The sequence below is a fragment of the Manis pentadactyla genome, chromosome 5, assembly GCF_030020395.1.
Source record: "Manis pentadactyla isolate mManPen7 chromosome 5, mManPen7.hap1, whole genome shotgun sequence".
In the NCBI taxonomy this organism is placed as follows: Eukaryota; Metazoa; Chordata; class Mammalia; order Pholidota; family Manidae; genus Manis; species Manis pentadactyla.
This window is the reverse complement of record NC_080023.1, coordinates 104,206,091-104,226,929: the sequence shown is the minus strand read 5'-3', so window position 1 is coordinate 104,226,929 and position 20,839 is coordinate 104,206,091. Positions and strand designations below refer to the sequence as shown.

The 20,839-nt window shown below is 34.2% G+C and overlaps 1 protein-coding gene across 4 annotated transcripts in view; it reads right to left on the bottom strand.

Annotated features, from left to right (window-relative positions):
• The window catches only part of BLTP1 (bridge-like lipid transfer protein family member 1), a 216,933-nt gene that overhangs the window by 42,688 nt on the left and 153,406 nt on the right, over window positions 1–20,839 (bottom strand). For 2 of the 4 annotated variants that reach the window (XM_057502585.1, XM_057502586.1), the window contains 13 exons: window positions 19,071–19,168; window positions 17,400–17,585; window positions 16,237–16,405; window positions 13,088–13,299; window positions 11,800–11,998; window positions 9,019–9,078; window positions 6,889–7,115; window positions 5,954–6,154; window positions 5,630–5,760; window positions 4,251–4,374; window positions 2,244–2,353; window positions 1,316–1,406; window positions 715–777 (listed from right to left, as the gene is read on the bottom strand). In XM_057502585.1, the coding sequence (XP_057358568.1) occupies window positions 715–777; window positions 1,316–1,406; window positions 2,244–2,353; window positions 4,251–4,374; window positions 5,630–5,760; window positions 5,954–6,154; window positions 6,889–7,115; window positions 9,019–9,078; window positions 11,800–11,998; window positions 13,088–13,299; window positions 16,237–16,405; window positions 17,400–17,585; window positions 19,071–19,168 (1,871 nt within the window). The remainder of the gene's footprint in view (window positions 1–714; window positions 778–1,315; window positions 1,407–2,243; window positions 2,354–4,250; window positions 4,375–5,629; window positions 5,761–5,953; window positions 6,155–6,888; window positions 7,116–9,018; window positions 9,079–11,799; window positions 11,999–13,087; window positions 13,300–16,236; window positions 16,406–17,399; window positions 17,586–19,070; window positions 19,169–20,839) is intronic. The other 2 variants (XM_057502588.1, XM_057502589.1) reach the window with 2 other exon arrangements.

Sequence of the window (20,839 nt, the reverse complement as noted above, 5' to 3'; positions counted from 1 at the left end):
TAAGAGTGGGGAAAGGGGAACAAAATATATGTGGAATAAGTGCCAGTTTTTAAATGTAACTTGACAGAAAACTTTTAGACAAAGATTTATATAGCTAATATAAGGATAAATTTTTAAATTCAATTTTACTGTTAAAACATGTTTAGGGAAAATATTTGACTCATAAAAATGTTAATTCAATTTATAAATGATAAGTGTAGCACATTTCCCACAACTTTTAACATGAGAATGATTTTTCAGATTGTTCTTATACTTGGTTTTTTATACCACTTGGCTCAAATAAATAATACTCAGTGATTAATTTGTTATTCTGAGATAGGTTTGATTCTAAGTTTGATTTAGTTACCTTTTTTAAATAAAAGATTTACTTTGTGGTTGCATGCAGGAAAAAAGATTCACTTACGGATTAGCAAATAACTTATACACTGCAGATTTTGGTTTTGATTTGGTTGAGTAAGCTGATTTAGTCTTTTTTTTTAATTTTGGAGATTAAATAATATTAAACTATGCCAAATATAGAACAAAAACATTCATATGAGAGCTTAAAAATAAAACATACATGATAAAAAAGAATTCAAGCAATTCTAAAACTTTATATAAAATATTTTTGAGGCCCAAATTTAGAACAAAATAAGAAAAAGATAGTTTGAAAGCAGATTTTTCAGGATGGTTAATTAGTTTTAAAGCAAAATTTACATTATTCTTAATAAGTACCTGAAAATACCCTTCCCCAGGACAGCTGGATTGTGGTGTACTTCCCCATACTGTCTTTTTCGACTTAATTAAAATAAGAAAATTTACAAAAACTCATGAAAAAAAATTTTAAAAACAATGGTTTAAACAAATATACAGAAAACAAATAAATTTTAACATACTCTAAAATTAGAATACAACTTTGAAGCTGACCTATTTACTTTTAGATACTATTATCTCTATATATTCTGAACTACAATACAGAAATAATGCAATACATAAATACTAAGGTATAAACGTTTCACATCTACATTTGTGCAAAAGACCTAATTTAATGTGGATTTGCACTTGAAAGAAAAATTTTTCAACCAAACATTTTTACCTAAGAGCAAGAAGAGGTATGGAGTCTTTATTCTATATACAACAGTACCCCCCTGCGGTAGGGCTCCCAAGTGTTGGTGTGTGGGCCGTGCCTTGCTATGTGGTAATGCAGACACTCTACCTGTCATAACCCACTTTGATCGTCTGTAGGAATTTGTATTTTGAAACTGATTAACTACTATAATTTTGTCATCACTAAAAGTTGTTTGGCACTGTATATCTGTAACAATAAGTTTCTTACTGTATCTTGGATATTGAAAGTTACTCTGGGTCCAGGAGATGCTGCATCCACACGGATTTCTGGGAGTTCCTCAGTTTCTCCTACACGGGAACTGTAAGTAAATTATAAATAGAAAACATTAATATTTTTGTTTAATAAAAAAATCCCTGGACATTATAGAAGTGTGATTGATGACACAAACATTCTATTTCTAAATATTTACCTTACCCAAGGATTTCTGGTATTCTAATTCTTAATCTTTAACATTTCATAAAATAATATTCAATGTTTGGATTAACATATTTTCCAAAACTAAGCCATATTAAAAAGAATTTATACTTCTATTTTAAAGTGCTCATTTACTACTAAAACAGTATTTTTCTTTACACATATAGATAAAATTTCCATTTTTTCATATGCTAAATATGTAATCACACCTTTTCTAAAATAACAAAATTTAGAGCACTACTAAGCAGTTACTACTATACACATATACATTTCTTTGGGTAGTCTTTAAGTTTACACATAAATTTGTCTAGAAATGTACTTCATTACTTAAAAGCATACAATGATTGTGATATAAATGTGATAGAGGAAATCCTCAAATAAACTTCTTAGTTTGACAGTATCCACAATTACTGGTATTTGACTATCAATAAAATCCATTTTTGCTGTTGTAATTTTGCAATTTCCCCAATTAGAACTCAATAAACAATTAAGCGACTGTGGTGAAGGAGTCAGTTATTTTACTATTTATTTTATAATCAACATGATTATAAAATAATTATATATTTATGTTATATAAATGTATATAATATATATTATAAACAATATAGGTAATTATAAAATAAATTACAATTGTATAAATACATATAACATAGTAATAGATAATATATATAATTAATCTTACTACTTTATTACTTGTTTCATTGGTTGAAATATGTATTACCTTGCCCTTTCCATTCGCTTCAGAGGTGGTCTTCCAGAAGCAGAAATGCTTTTTGATCTGCTGTAACTTGGTTTGTAACCCAAACCCCACTTATCCTTTAGGGAAGCAGCCTAATGAAACAGGAAAGAAAAAGGGTGACTTTAGGCAGTTGTTCATTGTTGTAATGTCTGACTACAAGTTTATTACTGTAATTTCTAACTAGAGTTAAAATAGTCTACTTTAAACAAGGTAGATTGTTTTCCACAGGTCAATTACAAGTTACTTTAAATTGTCACTTAGCAATATAGATGAATGGAAGTAGAGCAGGAATCAGCTACTCTTTAGTTCTAATGTCAGGAATGAAAATATGAGCCATCAAGCTGGCCTGAGAACATACAAGAAAAAGAGTGGGAGTAGCAGGAAGGGGTAGAAATACTATAAGAAATATGATGAGAAGAAAGGGAACAAAAAGGAAAAAGGAAAATGAGAATAAAAGGAAGGATTCCGGGAGAAAGTTAGGAGGGGGGAAATGGGAGACCAGGAAAGGCTAGGGGGAGAGAAGGAAAGAAGGTTGGGGGAAGCGACTTCCAGTCATCTCTGGGACCACCCAAGGGCAGGCCTGTGACAGAACTCTTTATTACAGCAAAGGAAAGGAAGGGGTGACTTCAACACTCTGTCTCCAAAGCCCTCTTCTCCAAATTTGTACCTGGGAGCTAGATATTAAAAAGATTCCAATACAATGGAAATTTGGAATATAAGAAGGCTGAAAGGGAATTGAGGGGGAAATAACAAATGGTAAGAACACAAATGTAATTTCAGTAATTTTCCTAGTCCTCTGTACCTAATTTTATTTGTAACAATTACCTACCAAGTGTAAACTACCTTACAAAGAGTATCACAACCAATATTTTAATCACACTGCATAACTGTTAGGTACACAGTGGCAAAAATCTTAAACACAGAATTATGTACCACAGATCATCACTGCCTGTTTATTACTATCAGAAACCAGTGATTAATAACTCAAGTTGGGTTTTATCTTTAATCTAAATAAGTAATTTAGAACAGTACTCAAACTAGGTTGTCTGACAGTTTGGGAGTGATTAAGGAGAAAAAGTTCAAGGCAATGAACCCTGGATCTCTGCAACTCCCCCCGCCTTCCTCTGACTGAATGTGTTTCTTATGTCTTGAGGAATTACCCAAAAACCGTATTCTGGTAACTAATGGGGGGTTGGGCGGAGGTCTGCTGATTATCTAAAAAAAAAAACAGAAGAAAACTAAGAACTCATTCATCTTGTTTAAAAAAGTAGTTTTCCTACTAACAAGACCACCTTGACCCAAAGCAACCTACTTTCATTTGAATAAGTTTTAGACTTATTTTTCTATATGTTTTTAGTCTATCTATATAATCATTTCAGTTTTTAGCAACTGGACTAAATTCCAAAAAACATGGTAGGTAGTGGTGTCAAAGATAAAAAACTTGTTCTTTAAGAGACTCAAACTCCAGTAAGGGCAACAAAACATGCAAATAATAAAGATAAGAATAAAATGCTGAGAGTATACAGGTGCTGAGAGGCAAAGGCAGCTGTGAAAAATGGGACAGGGTAGAATGGATTTCTCAGAAAACTTCACCTTTGAGTTAGAGACTGTCATGAAAGGCAGACATAACACAGTGGCTAAGGGCATAGACTGTAGAGTCTCACTGGTAGGATTTGACTCTTGGCTCCCCTGGGATTAGTGGCTGTATATCTTGGTCAAACTACTTGCCCTCTCTGTGTCTCAGTCTCCTCATCTTTAAAATGGGTAAAATAATACAAGCTACCTTACAGCGCTGTTTTAAAGATTTAATGGGTTGTTAAATGTAAAATGCTTTAAACAGTGCCTGATACAGAGTAGGTATGAAATGTACAAATCAGGTAGTATTATCACCAGCAACAGGTGCAGAAAGAGAGCAATATAAACACCATGATAAAGTTACATGAAGTAAACAACAAACAGTAGTAATATTCTTCTTAAATGTTTACTCACTCGCATACTGGATCTCCTTAATTTTTTACGGACATCTCTTCGAATGTCATTCACAGCAACAGATTCTAATTGTTGATAACGCTGAATTTCCTGGTTTATAGTTCCTTCACTTGCACCTAATTTTCTGTAGGCAAAACAAATATGGCAATTAGTTTAAAGACATAAAAAGTAAGATCTATTTGTACTTTGCTCCTTTTAAATTCTTTACTTAGCAGAATAATCAAAGATTATGTATAGACAAGCCAAAATTTCCATAAGGTTAACACTTCTATCTGGCAAACTGAAAAAAAACAAAAAACAAAAACTCAAACATTCTAGGAGATGAACCTTACTCATCACTGCATCAAAAATCTCTGACAATCTCATGAAAGCTATGGGCCCACTCTGCAGAAGACTGTCTGTATGAAAATTTCTACATATTTTAAGTCTCAATTAAGATTTTTAGGGAAAGAAGTATATTTTGCTTCAAGTCATTTTTAATCCCTGAGAACAAAACTCAAACTTAAATGCAAATCATGGTATGATAATTTGCAGACAAGTTTTTAGTCAATACCTTTCATTGAACAAAATGCATGTATTTGTGTAAAGTCCTTAGATTCAAAAAACCACAGGTACACAGGTGTGTGAAGATCAGAAAAGATGAGGCCCGGCTCACCGTTTGGGTAAAACAAAAGTTTCGAAGTTTGGCAAGAAGAGTATTTAGTCTTATAGGGGAAATATTACTTAGTTACTACCTTTCAGTAGGCAACAGATAAAGAAATTAATACTATCACTTACTTCCTATTCTTGACTCACCCTACCCCAAACTCAGTTTTGAGAACTGCTAGTACAGGAAGGCAAAGAAAACATGAACTTTGAGTATAGACACATAAGTTCAAATTCCAGTTCTTTAACTAATCCAAGCTAGTTTTCTTACCTACAGTTTGGATAATGCCATCTAATCTCAAAGAAGTACGGTGAGGATTAAATTGAGATGTCAGATTTACAATAGATACTAAATAAATGCTAAATTGGTTTCTTCTCTTAAAAATGTGCATTCCAGAAATACTAATGTTAGCAAAAGACTAATCCATATATATGCATGTGAAGATACATGTAACTGCATATAGACATATAGAGATAGGTGTAGTGATATAAAATGGGTTATTAACTGCTTAGAAATGGGAATTGTGAAGAGCACTAGACAAGGATATCAGGCCTAACTTCGTCACTAATAAATGTATACTCTCAGGCAAATTACCAAACTTTCCGGGACCTGGTAATCTCATGTAATGAGTTGTAAGGGGTTGTAATGACCCAAGTCCAGTTTCTCTCACATTTAAAATTCCATGATTCTATTAGTAGGGAATACTATATTAAGTTAAATTCATCATACATACTTAAGATCATCTATTACTTTGGCCTGTTCATTCAGTTCTCTGATATCCACTATACGCTTCATAATTTTTCTTCCTCTAAATTCTCCCAGCTGGCTACAAGATGCTCCTTGTCTTCGATAATCTATAGCTTCCTGAAAAATCAAAAGCATGTTAGTCGCTAGCACCTGCAGGTCACATTGCTAATCTATACTATTACAAAATAACACCTTCAATCAAAGGAAGCATGCAAGAATCAAAGCCATCTATAGGAAATAAGATGATTGGAATTCTCCAATGATTCAAATCCCTTCATTTTCATAAGGAATCTATTTAGTTGCTACCTACGTTTCCCCATGAGTGAGCTCTGCATGTTTTCAAATGGGACTGGCTATACTGTGGAGAGCCCCTCATCTCTGTGTCACATAGATACTCTGCAGGAACAGAATAGCGCTGATTTGGGGGCGTCAGGCCTAGCAGGTGATTTACAAGTCGCTGCCCAAAGGTGAGCTTGTGGCCATCTCCACTTACTGAACTTCCATCTGAACTCTAAATGATAAACAGCAACATTAATTTTTTAAAAAAATTCTTTCCTAGAACAAAACTATTTCATAATACAAGAATTAAAAGATGCTTAAATATTTTTAAAAAATCAGTGGAAGAAAGCAGAGAGCAACTGTAGCTATCAAAAATTTGATACTATACAATGTATAGATGGAAATACTTGTTTTTAAAATGTGTATTTCATTTTACATGCATGCACTTTGCTTTTGAGTTTGTTAACACCTTTACTGAGATATATTTCACATGCCATAAAATTCACTTTTAAGATGTATAATTCAGTGTTTTTTAGTATATTCACAAAGTTGTGCAACCATCACTGCAATCTGTTAGAAACATTTCCATCATCCCCTAAATGAAACCTCCTAACTATCAGCAGTCTTTCCCCATTCCCCCTTCCAGCCTCCCTGGCTCTTCAGCCCTAGGCAACCACTAACCTACTTTCTATTCTACAGATTTGTTTGCACTTTGCTTTTAATGTTAGCACATCACCTGTAGGTTAAGGTACAAGTTGGTCAACAGTCATTATGAAACAAGGAACTCAATTAAATGACATTATGAAATTTGAAAACAATATATTGAAATGCAGACCCACAAAACCACCACTCCCTTCCTTCCTCCACAATTAGCAACTACAATATGATAAATAACACTGACTTAATAATATTCTTATCTTAGTGTAAAAGGCAGTTCTGAAAAAGTCTAATAGCGAGTTTACTTACTGTATGGATAGTGGGAGACATAGTATCAACTTCATCCTCATCTGACAGGTCAGCGATGTTCACCGAATTTAAATCAGCAATGTCATCTATGTCTTCCTCTCCCGTCAGTGTAGTAAGGGTATGGCCCAGAGCATTAAGTCTTTTGCCAATGTTAGGATCCATGTGGACATCAATCCCACACATTTTCCACAATACATTGAGTGTCCAGGTTCCTGCACTACTGCTTTCTGTTTAAATAAAGACATGGCATTTTTGGTAGATATTGAGTATTGAAATTTAAATTGCTTCTACGTTTAAGGAATAAAGTGGAGAATGGCCTTGTGTAATAACTAATGTCGCCCACAGCTAGGTCTGTCAGATACATCAGACTATGGGACTGATTTACCTACTGCACAGTGTGCATCTAGTTTCCTTTGTGTACCACCCTTCTTGTTCCCATGGGCTCTGGAATCCTTCTTCTTCCTGCCCCCAACTAGTCTACCCTCCCTGGCTAGACTAGGGACTGCCATGACCTTCACTCTTAAAGCCATAATTATTTAGATATTTGGTCGGGCTGAGTGTCAAAGTTGGAAAACTAAGAGTCTTCCCGGAACTTCAGAAAAGATGGGTCCCTCTCCAGTAATAAGGGCAAAGAAAGGAGGCACAAGAGATGCTAGCAGACATGTCTCCTGCCATGTGTAAGGAGGTAAGCAGGAAGCAAAAATGAAGCAGCCAGAGCGCAGCAAAGACAAGGGCTGGAAAGAGTCCTGGTGACAGTTGGGATCTTGGTTCCAGCACTTCCTGAGGGCTGCTGACATGACCTGGTTCCTTTTCTTCACTGAGATAGCTATTCCTAAGTTTAATTGTGCTCTGCAAATACCTTTTAATAAGTTCCTCCTTTTGGTTAAGCCAGTGAGCAGGTTGTCACTTACAAACAAGAGTCCTGACAAAAACTTCTACATAACCTTTCTCTCAATATGTTCATCCCACTCACCACCCTTTCCTTCTAACATCACTGCTGGAAATTTCCCAACCATTTCACTTCTCTGTCAGAGTGGACTGTCAGCTTTGGTACTTTCCAACACAATATATTTATGACCACTGTGGCTAGGCTTGGGGACAAAAAGGGTAAAGAGAAAGGAAATCTAACCTTAATCAGCTTCTACCCTCTCAACACTTTAAAAGCTCTTAAGTATCTCCCTTTAGTGTACCCTAATTTTATGCCAAGCAAAATAATAAAAATTTACACGATGCTATCATCTTAGTTAAGACAAGTTACACCTTCCGTAGTTATATCCTAACCTGTTTCTAGAGAGAATCCTTGAAAGTATCTGCTTTCTTGCTAAAAAGGTATTCAATTGCTTTCCCACTGTCTACCAAGTCAAGTGCAAACTCCTTAATTTTGGATTTAACATTTTTCTCATCTTATTTTTCACATAAGTCTGTTCAGAAGCCAATTTGGACAACGACAATGTCTGTCTTTTGACACCAGGACTGGTATTATTCTCTCTGCCTGAAGTTTTTTCTGACTCAGAGATTTTTTTCTGACTCATTCCAGTTTTTGCTTAAGAAATTATTTTATCTTTTAAGTCCCTGTTTAAATGCTTGTTCATCCATTAACTTTTCTCTGATCGTAGTATCCTTTCAAATCTGGAAATTTTCTCTCCCTCCTATAACTTTCAATAGTAATTGGAATTTTGTATTTTATTGAATTTATCACTTATTACATTTTAATTATGATGCACAGCCTTAAATACATTAGGATTTTTTTTTATTAAGGTGTAATTGATATACACTCTTAAGATATCGTTGATATACAAGGAAAACAATGTGGTTATTTACATTTACCCTTATTATTGAGTCTCTCTCCATACCCCATACATCAGAACTTAAATTTATGTAGAGTAAAAAGTATACCTTATTTATCTTTGTCTTTCCCAAAAAGTTTTGCTGTATAGCTTGCACACAGCAGGTGTCTAATTAATTATTAAATAAGTATGTGGTATTATTGAAAAATAGTTTTTAAAAATTAAGGAACACCAGAATTAGTTTAAAGATCCTGTCACTATTAATATAAAGGCATAAATAATATACATAAAGGCAGAATTCTATGTGATAATGTAGCACAGGTATTACCAAATGTGAACTTACCGACAGCTGCTTGTCCTGTAGTCCTGGAACATACTTCATAGGTGCCATCTGGAACTACACCTGAACACAAATACCCCCAAAATAGTTTTCAATGAAATTACACTTATGATTAAATATTGTACTGCATATTTTCACCCAGAGATTGTTATCTAAATATAAAAAGGATCACTAGCCTCCCTAGGGTTCAGTTTCTAACCTTCAGAATGAAAGGGCTATCTTAGATGACTTGTAGTATCTATTTCATAGTGCACAATTTTATTCTACGATTTGGAGAATTTAACCGCAGTTTTATCTTTACATTCTGCAGGCAACTTCCTTATTTGAGTAGCAACACCTGGCCAACTCTGGCACTCTAGTTTCTGGATGGTGTGTCAATTTGTGTCATCATGGATGATGAACGGCACTTCGAGAATGAAAATGATTTGAAAGTGACTTTTTCGTAACTAACCACTGCCACATTAGGTAACACACATAATTTATCAGCCTTGTCTTTTCCTTTGACAGGATCATTTCATGAGAAAACCATTTCATGACTGCCATGGTGTAAATCCCATAAGGTCCTGGACCTATCCCCAGAACATATCTGGCTTTAACTTTGAAACATTCACTACCACTTTACCTTCATGTGATAACTTCAGCTTCAAAAAAAGAGGTTAATTAAATAAGCCATATCATCCTTTAAACAACTTTTAAACAAAAATTTTTTAAGTTTTAGTTTTAAACTAAAGATAGAAGACCCTTTCTCATTAATCCTTAGTGGAAACTAAACTTCAGTCTCACTCTGACAGGATACACATCTTAAAGAAAATGTCCTTTTGCAATTCACTCTATATCCTAAATTGGTGTTCAAATGTTACCAGAATCTGAATTATAGAAATACACCTTACTTCTGTTATGTGTTTTTTTTTTTTTTTAGATAGTACTAACAACTTTAAAATCTAAATTAGATTTTGAACCAGATGACACCTGTGCCCCACATACAAATTTTAAGCAAGAAATAACTAGATCTTGTTTTAGGGTAGAACATCACCCAATTCATCTTTATAGTCATAGCTATAAATCAGAACAAAAGAAATGTAGATTACCCTTTCAACTCTAAGAATGGTAGAATGAAAAAAAAAACACTTTGAATTTTGAGTGACATGACTGAGGTCAAGTGAAAGGAAAAACTAGTAAATAAAAAGGGGTAGAAAATTTTGGGGACTTCCCATCCCAAGAAATGTCAGAGATCTTTTAAAAATAACATTTGAAAAAAAGATAATATAAATTCATAGATTTCAGGGCCATGATAAATTAATTAGGAACACGAAGACTTTTCAGAGTAGATCTGTATCCTTAAAGGAGGAGCAGGAACGAACCAACTCGGCTCCTTCCCATAGGACCGACCCACGGTCTCTGGGTCAGACAGAGTGCTGAGCTGGAGCAACCATCAGTCTGAAGCCAGGATGGAAATTTTCCTGCTCTTAATACCAAATGCGGTATACCTAGGCGTTTAACAGAGAGCTTGGAGTCTTTCAACCCTCTAATGCTTGATATAATTTTTCTACATACATGTTGACGAAAAGGGTCTAATGTTTTCTATCTGATTTACATGGTCCTTTGAACTCTTCCTACAGATTGTCCTTCCTAATTTTTACTGTTTTTCCCTAAAAACTTTATCATCTAGAGAGGAAATGTCACATAGAGTATGATTTTTAAATGATCTATAAAAAAAAATCCTAGAGCAAAGCTCTGCTGTTCCTTATTTCTCTGTCCTATACTCAACTCTTTTTTCCAAAAATATTAAATGAGAGTTCTACTCAATATACTGACTACTACTGAAACTACAAAGTGGTATACTAATTTTCCCATTTTATAATTTGGAATTATTATGTCAATAAAACAACTTGACCTCCTTTACCTCCCTCCCAAGACACCAAACAATAAGCATGTTACAAAAACAAGTCATTTAATACCCTCCAAAACCCAAAATAAATTATGAGTATCACAGTTATCAGCATGTTAGTGTTCTGCTTTGTTAGTATAATAAACAGAGGTGCTGAGTTATTCTTCCTATTTTTTAATATGTGTTTTTAATTTTGAGTGAGAGATAGTTCTTATGCATTTTCCCTTTAAAATAAACTGTTAAAAAAGGGGTATTCTCCTTTGCTTCTAAATATATTCTTTCCAATTTAATGAATAATTAAATAATGATGGCAAAGATGTCATCTTTATAAAAATTTTAAATTCACTTTAAGAAAAAAAGACTTTTATAGTAACCTTTAAAAATATCTGTAACAATCATCTAAAGTGATTATTTGTGAAGATTTCTGATAAGGACTATTTATTCATGTCAATATTAATTACAACTGGGATTCCTGTTCCTGGTTATCTACAACCTGTTCTATGGTGAACCTGTTACATACTGTTATATACCTGTTTTATATATATATAGTATGTATATATACTGCATACACACTTATCATAGTCTTCCAAGATCCCCTTTGATTCCAAGAACAAAGATGCCTTTTCTGATCAATCAATAATCAATTACAGGAAAAATGAGGGACTAAGCAAACCTTCAAATGGTATACCGTCAAGAAGAATGATGAGTTTGTTTACTTACCCAAACTACTGAAAGCTGTAGCTTTTCACAAATATGTTCTATTTTTAACTAGGATTAGCCCTTATTTCACAAACTCTAACATTCCTGTATCTGAATATCCTTTAGTTTTACAAATGAAGACTTAAAAAAATTTTTTTTAAATTCTAAACCTCATACAGAAAATAAAAGATACTCACAGGCATTCATTACTAGATCCCCACGAATTTCTGGTTTCCAGTCGTCCCACGATGTCTCAAAGCCATCAGCAAAACGGATACAAAAGTTTTTGAAATGCCCTTTACTAACCAGAGATTCTGAAGAACAAGCAGTGATGAGAGTACTTTCAATGGTCAGTACTAAAGCAGAACCAGTGTCAAGGTCTCCAGTGTGATTAGACTGCAAAATGTATTAATGAAGAAATAAGACAAAAGTTGACTTTAAATTTGGAAATCCTTATAGGTTTCCTAGGAAGAAAAGTGTCAAGAAAGGGTCAAGCCTAGAAGCTTCATTAAAAGCAGCTTAGAAGGACGCCTACTTTTAAAAATTAAATTGTTCAAAGGAAAGGCATTTGCCATGTGCACTTTTCTTTTAACTGAACTTGCAAAAAGCTTATTATCTATTTTTCTATCTCAAGCTTCACTAACAAGTTTTAGTTGTGGGGAACATCCTCATTCTGACAGCCATCCCTGGCGTGTATGGACTTCCTGAGCTCTGTCCATCATGCCATCAAAAAAATACAATTTTGAACTCAGGCAAATACACGACATGTTGCCAACACTTAACCTACAGTTCTTCTTCACTGTCTGGCCAAACAAAATACTAAAAGGTAAATTCATTCAACAACTGGTTACAGATTAAGGTAAATTACAACATTTAAACAAAGACCTCTGTATTTGCTATCATTGTAACTTCTTGGCCAGATAGGAGTTCATAGCCTTTTCTCTTTCATACACATGAGCATGCAAATATGTATTTCTGAGAACTGATCCTATATTACGAGAGAAAATTCTTGCTTTATCCAGTACACATAACTTGTAAGTTTCATGACCATTCAATATTACAATTTAAAAGCAATTTTAAAATCCCCTGCCCTATTTTGGATAAGGATAGTAAACATTATTAAATAGTGTTCTTAAATGTCCTTTTGTTTCTATTTTATTAACAAATGTATGCCAACAACTCAAGACAACAAAATGATTCTGGCCACTCAGCTGCTTTTTTCAATGTAAAAATTAATATTTATAAGATTTTTAAGATTCATCACTGTACTGAGGCACATCAAAATGCTTTAGGGAAAAGTCTCATGCAATTCCTATTTAACACATTGTGGAAGAAATAACTGTTGAAGAAGTTCAATCTTACTATTTACTAAACTCAAGTTACAAACAGTTCTTAGGAAAAAAATATTGTTACACTCCAGAAATGCACAGAACTGTAGTGAAATGTTTGGTTTTCAATGTTGGACTATGCTTCAATTCTTTGTACCTGTGCAGTATTTGTGATAGGCAGGCAGATCCCCAAGTCATTCACAGTGAGCTGCAGGAAGAGAGTCCCAAAGGCCTGGGCAGATGTTTGCTGGATACCGGGGAGCATATCTACTACTTCCTTCGTAGCCATATGAATATCCTTATGTAAAGCCATTCGTTGTTCATTCCAGTTGTCATAGGCAGCTTTATAATTCAGCCAGAACAGCACAGCTTTTGATAATTAAGACAGGGCAGAAAAACTAAAATCAAAACTGTAAACCTATATGGCAAATAAACCTCAACAGCTGCAAAATCCTGTTGATTAATAAAAGTTACTCCCAGAAAACTGTACCATTAAAATTGGAAAGGACCTAAGAGGATACAGTCAACTTTACAAATGAAAAAAAGAAGCAGAAACCAGGAAACTACATAATGGCGAAGGAAGAAGAAAGTTCTGGTCCATTGATTCATTCAACAAATTATTTGTGAGATGCCACATGCTAGGCACTCGGATGGAATAAAAAACAAAACCAGACATGACCTGGCCCTGTAGAGCTTCTTGTTACTAATGCTAAAAATTCCTGAAGGAGAGGTACATAATACTAGGAATATACATTTAGAAGTTGTGACCTAGAGAGGGAGGTCAAAGACATATGAATTTGTAGCAAGAATGAAACCTTAAGGAAACCTTCATTTAATACAGTATATAGAAGGAGAAGCCTAAAGAGGAGATAAAGCTGGAGAGGCCAGAGAAGTAGTAGGAAAAGCAAGTGCCAGGTCATGAACACAAAGAGTAGGAAGTACTTTAAGGAGTTGTTGAAAGCTGATGAGATGTAAGGTGAGACTAGAAAAAAATGTGCATAGGATTTAGCAAAATAAAATGTTATCCATTATACTGTCAAAAGGGCAGCTTTCTAACAAACTGATCTTATCACCAGCCAATTCCTATTCACAATTTTAATCTTAAATAACTCCATAAATGTCTCTTCATTACTTTTAAAATAGAATTCTAATGTGTATTTGCCCAGTACACACTAGACCTATCTATCTTTTCAGCCTTATTTCCCATCATTTTCTTTTATGAAAGCTGCTGCTATATTTTCTTGGATGTTGTGCTCATATATATTCATTCATATTCTGTCTCATTGGCAAATATTTATTTAGTTCTTACTATATGCCAGGGACTGTCCTAGGCTTTCATAACAAAGGTAAATGAGATAAGCTTTCATTTCTTTGTCTCACTGGTGAACTTCTAACTCCGAGTTGAATCTCAAGGATTTGTTTCTCTTCTAAAAAGCACGCGCAAGGACAAGGACTCCCTCAGATACTAACCATTTATCTCTAACTCTACTTGGCAGTCTACTTTGCTCTCTTTCCTACTGGACTGAGAGTTCCTTAAGGGTAGAAATTATTTTTTCCATATTCATATTCTACTTCTAGACAGTACACAATAAATGGTTATAGAATTAATGATGGGAGACAGTACAAAACAAATGGATGCACTGGTTATTCAAACTAAAAACCTTAGCATTACAATTAAAATTCTGATTCAGACTTTCCTATATGTCCATGTAGAAAGCAAGTAACTTTAAAAAGGTAAGAAAATAAAAACTGAAGGGACTAAGCAAGAAACTTTTTTTGGATGCTCACATTTCAGATTTAGGAGACATTTAGCTATAAAACATGTACATGGATAAACTACAAGTGGAAAGGATTAAAGATGGCGGCGTGCGAGGAGAGACAGAGGCTTCCTCCTAAAACTGGATACAATTAAAAAATATAGTTGGCGCAACTAATCGTGAGAGAGCAACAGGAAAGACGACGGCGTCAGGCTGCACACACCTGGAGAAAAGAGCAGACCTCACCGAACGGGGTAATGTACCAGAGCTGTGGCTCCATGGGACCCAAGCCCTTCCCCTACCCCAGCTCACCAGTGGGAGGAAGAGAAACAGAGCAGGGACAGAGTGGAAGGCTTGGGACTGCTGAATACCTACTCCAGAGATCTGCTCTGGGAGCACAAACCCACATTTCATGGTGCTTTCATGAGACTCGCATGACTACTGGGTTGGGAAGTTAATGCAGACAGAGTTCCTGGGGAGACTGGGATTCCGGCTGCTTGTGGAAAGCAGACATCCATACCCGGCTGCTCTGGGACAAAAACTTATACCTGTGTGCCCGGCCCACTGGCTCAGGCAGTGGAGACAGGCACAGCAGCCGGGAGGCGGGGAACAGCTCTTTCCTCCCCCCAGGCACCAGTACTGCTCCCCTGCGACCTCCGACATTGCTTCAGGGACTGAACAGCTCCAAAGACTACAGCTTCTGGACACTAGAGGGCACCATATACAAACATGAAACACCAAAGGAACCTTGTCCAGACTAAAATTATTAATACAACTGAGAAAGATTTAAATGATATGGACCTCGTGACTCTTCCCGAAAGGAGTTCAAAATAAAAATCATCAACATTCTAATGGACGTACGGAAAGACATCCAAGAACCCAGGAATGAATTCAGGTCAGAGATCCAATCGTTGAAGAGCACGATGGAGGGTATTAAAAGCAAGTTGGATATGGTGGAGGAGGCAGTAAATGAAATAGAAACTAGAGAAGAGGAATACAAAGAAGCTGAGGCACAGAGAGAAAAAAGGATCTCTAAGAATGAAAGAATATTGCGAGAACTGTGTGACCAATCCAAGTGGAACAATATTTGCATTTTAGGGATACCAGAAGAGGAAGAGAGAGAGAGAAAGGGACAGAAAGTGTCTTTGAGGAGGTAATTGCTGAAAACTTCCCCAATCTGGGGAAGGACATAGTCTCTCAGGCCATGGAGATCCACAGATCTCCCAACACAAGGGACCCAAGGAAGACAGCACCAAGACACATAGTAATTGAAATGGCAAAGATCAAGAATAAAGACAGACTATTAAAAGCACCCAGAGAGAGAAATAAGATCACATACAAAGGAAAGTCCATCAGGCTAAGATCAGACTTCTCAGCAGAAACCTTATGGGCCAGAAGGGATTGGCATGATGCATTTAATGCCATGAAGCAGAAGAGCCTGGAACCAAGATTACTTTATCTGGCAAGATAAACTACAAGTGACTTTTTACCGAGTAGTACTAAAACATTTCTAAATCCATAAAGGTAGTATTGATAGACTGCATCTTACCTCTATCGAAGGCCACAGGCTGTGCATAAACAATTGGTCTATTCAAAGTAATAAGCACAGCTTCCCTATCTGAAGAACCACTGATTTCTTCTCGGAGAGCATTTCTTAATCCAATTCTAGTTTTAAAATAGGCAACTTGATGAAAATCTGAACCAGCTTCTTCATAAACCTAAAATAAAATTCAAAGCTCAATAAAATTAAATAATGGAAAATGTTTTATTAAAAAAAACAAAGTGTTAATACCATTAATAGTATTGTTCACCAAAAGAACTACATTAGTACATTTTTCTCAATATCACTTGTCAATGATATATTCCTTATACTCTGTACCATAAATAGTTTAAATTAATATACAACATGAATAGGCATATAAGAAGTAAATATGAAATCATGCATTAAGTTCATAAAAAAGCTAGGATAAGTCCATATTCTGAATGGCAATGTATTACCCTTTTCAAGATAATTAGATTCTCTCTCCTCTCAAAATGTGTTTACTGGTTTTCTAAGATGATAAGGAATTTTTAGTTATTTCCCTCACATGATGTTTAATATAGCTATTCAATTCTGAAAATGTGATTAGTATTCTTTTAATCAGTTCTTCAAATCAAAGCAGCAAAAAAAGTTAAAATTTACATAATAATTTTTAACAAAAAAACCCCAAAACAACAAAATCTTTGATGAGCTCTGAAAGTTAATTTTTATAAATTAGAATCTGATTTACTGCTGTGCGTACATATATATGTTTATTTATATTTAACTTTATTTATTTAACATTATGGTACACAAACAAAACTTGCCAATATTAAATAGGGCCGCTAAGAACCTTAGTAACACTTAAGAACTGACCAATGTTAGTGCAGAGCATTGAAATACAAAATGTTTTAAGAAATCAAGAGAAATTGCAAATGAATATTTATGAACATACTGGATTAAATTTCATGTGATTTCATTCCCACTAAATACCCATTCAACAATATATACCAAAATACTCAATGCGTGGTAAATTGTAAGGTCTTAAATGAGTTTTCAGTAGAATTAATGATCAGAAATTTTAAGAACTTAAACTAAATGTTTTTTGAAAGTATACTAATACTTTAAGTAGTTGAAATTGATGTGCTAAGTTTAAAAGCCACAGTTCAAATATCAACAGATTGTGAACTTACCTGATGTTTGACAATTTGTCCTAATGCCAGATTTAAATCCACCTGGCATTTACCAAATAGTTTCAGATAGCTGCTACTTCCTGGTGAAGCTTTGGTTTGAAGTCGGTTCGAAAGTTCCAGTTCAATCAATCCAGTTTCAAATCTCACAGCTCTCATTGATGGAGTTGTGGCTGTTACTTGAATACCCTACCAGATTATATGTTAGGAGGAAAAGAAGAATTTCAAATCAATGGTGTACAACCACTCAAATGAAATCTTTGAATGCATGATAAATAAAATATCCATGTTTTAAAACAAGTATAGGATGTCTAATGCACTGATAAAACTGGCAACATTCTTTAATTTTTCATGTTAGAGGGACTTTTTTAGCTATTAAATTTCACTTCAGTACTTTTTTATTTAAAATCTAAACTGTTCATGGGTTAAATACATTAGGTACAACTAAATAACTATTTGGTGATAGTGATTTTTATTTTTAAGAACAGTAATATCTTTATGGAAAACATTGAGGCTTGTAGTAAGGTATTATTAATTGGAAAAGTGTATATAATATTTCTTGCAGAGGAATTTATAAACAGCAATAATCAGAAAAAAATCAAAATGTTCATCAGAAAGAAGTCATTAAATAAATTGTTACAACTGTATAATAGTACAACTATTCAAGAAGATAACATTGATCTAAATGTTCTGACATGGAAAAGTATCCAAGGCTTTTTGAAATGCATAGATACATGTATACATGAAAATACAAATAGAAAAAGTCCTAACGGACATTCAATTGTTAAAGCTTTTTCTCTGAGTGGATGGGGATATACTTCATTTTTATTTTCTATTTGGCAAATTTATGTATCACACAGTTTTTTTTAATAACTAGCATATATTAAATAATTAGAAAATAGTTTTAACTATTGGTGGGGACATAAACTGGTGCAGCCACTATGGAAAGCAGTATGGAGTTTCCTCAAAAAGCTAGAAATAGTAATACCATACAACCCAATAATTCCACTTCTAGGAATTTATCTGAAAAAAACAAAATCTCTGATTTAAAAAGATATGCACCTCTATGTTTATAGTTACATTATCTACAATGGCCAAAATATGGAAGCAACCAAAATGTCCATCAATAGATAAACAGACAAAGAAGATGTGGTACATATATACAATGGAATATTATTCAGCCATAAAAAGGAAAGAAATCCTGCCATTTGCAACTTCATGGACCTACAGGGTATTATGCTAAGAGAATAAGCCAGGCAGAGAAAGACAAATACCATATGATTTCACTTATAAGTGGAATCTAAAAACAAAACAGAACAAAGTAGACAAAACAGCAGTAGACTCACAGACACTGAGAAGTGACTGATAGTTACCATGAGGGAGGGCTTGGGGTAGAATAGGTGAAGGGGATAAGCAGGCACAAAATCTCAATCATACTATAAATTTGTCACTAGGATGAAAGTACAGCATAGAGAATACAGTCAGTGGTTCTCTAACATCTTTCTATGTTGACAGATAGTAACTGCACTAGTTGTGGTGAGGATTTAATAATGGATATGACTGCTGAACCACAATGTAATAAATTTGAAACCAATATAATATTGTATATCAACTACACTTCCATAAAAAAATTTAAAAATAGTTTTAAAAGTATCATTATTAATTATATGTTACCTTAAACTGCAGGTTCAGGGAATAGAGTAGAATTTTTGGCTTATCTCCATCTGCAGTTCCATCATGTTCATTCCAAAGAGGAATAGGCTGCTCCCCACCTAAAAAAAGGTTGAATAATTGAGGATTTGGGGTAATTTCTTAAAAGACAAATAATAATTATTTTTGCATTAAAAATAAAAACATAAGTCATTTTCTTTTTAGTGACCAATCCTTAACAGGGAACTTCAACCATGTCACATTTCACTGAGGCAGATGGAAATAAGATAGGGATAATACTGCATATATAAACATTCATTAAGAACATTTCATAAGGACTAAGTTAAAATACTATACATATAATTAAATTAAATGTGATCATTCATCTCAGAAAATATATTTGAGGGAAAAAAGTAGCTGGACTAATTTCCTCGATCAAAAATATGAACTTTGTTATCTACATTTAGATGTGCTGCAAACAAAAAAGAATGAAAAAATCAAGGTGGAAAAATGAAAAATAATGCATGATAATAGTGTGACAGCAATGGTTTCTAATATTTTAATATGTAACTTCTATTTCTACTTTTCTTTCCCTTGATGAAAAATTTTTTCTGCATGCTTACCTTTCAAATATTCTATCTTAAAATGACTCATTTTTTTTTTGTATGTTGAGTTTGGCATTATCCCAGGGAGCATATATAAGTGAAATGGTTAAATTTTATTCAATTAGGGAATCAATTAATGTAATCCATCACATCAGCAAGTTAAAAAAGAAAAGTCACATGATCATATAAAGGGATGCAGAAAAGGAGGCTGACAAAATCCAAAACCTATTCATAATAAACTAGGAATAGGGGAGAACTTCCTCAATTTGATAATGGCTACAAAAAACCTACAGCTAATATGCTTAATGACGAAAAGCTCAAAATTGTCCCACTAAGATAAGATACAAGACAAGATGTCCCTTCTCACTGCTCTTTTTCAACATCATACAGGAAAAGTCCTAGCTAATGCACTAATACAAGAAAAGTGGGAAGGAAGAAATAAAACTGCCTTTGTTCATAAGTGACAGGACAGTCCATGGACAAAATCTGAAAGAGCTAACAAAAAACCTCCTGGAACCAATAAGCAAGTACAGCAAAGTTGCAGAATACAAGGTTAATAATTTACAAAGGTGAGTAACTTTCCTACATAACCAGCAATAAACAGTGGAATCTGAAATGAAAAACAATATCATTTACATATGCACCATGAAAAATGAAATACTTGGGTACAAATTGACAATATATGTAGAAGATCTACATAAGGAAAATTACAAAACTCTGTTGACACATATCAAAGAAGGACTTAATAGAGAGAGAGTTCATATTCACGGGTAGGAAACTCAATATTGTTAAGATGTTTCATTTGATCTAGAGATTCAATGTAATCCCATTCATAACCCAACCAAGTTATTTTTTGGATGTTGACAAAACTGATTCTCAAGTTTATGTGGAGAGAAAAGACACTGAAAAGCCAACACAATATTGAAGGAGAAAAAGAAAGCTAAAAGATTGACCCTATCTGACTTTAACTTACATCAATCAAGACAGGCTGGTATTAGTGAAAGAATGGACAAACAGATCAATGAAACAGAATGGAGATCTCAGAAATACCCACATAAATATAGTCAACTAATCTTTGACAAAGGAGCAAAGGCAATACAATAGAGCAAAGACAGCCTTTCTAACATATGGTGCTATAATAATTACAGTCGCATGCAAAAAAATGAATCAAGACACAGACTTTAAACC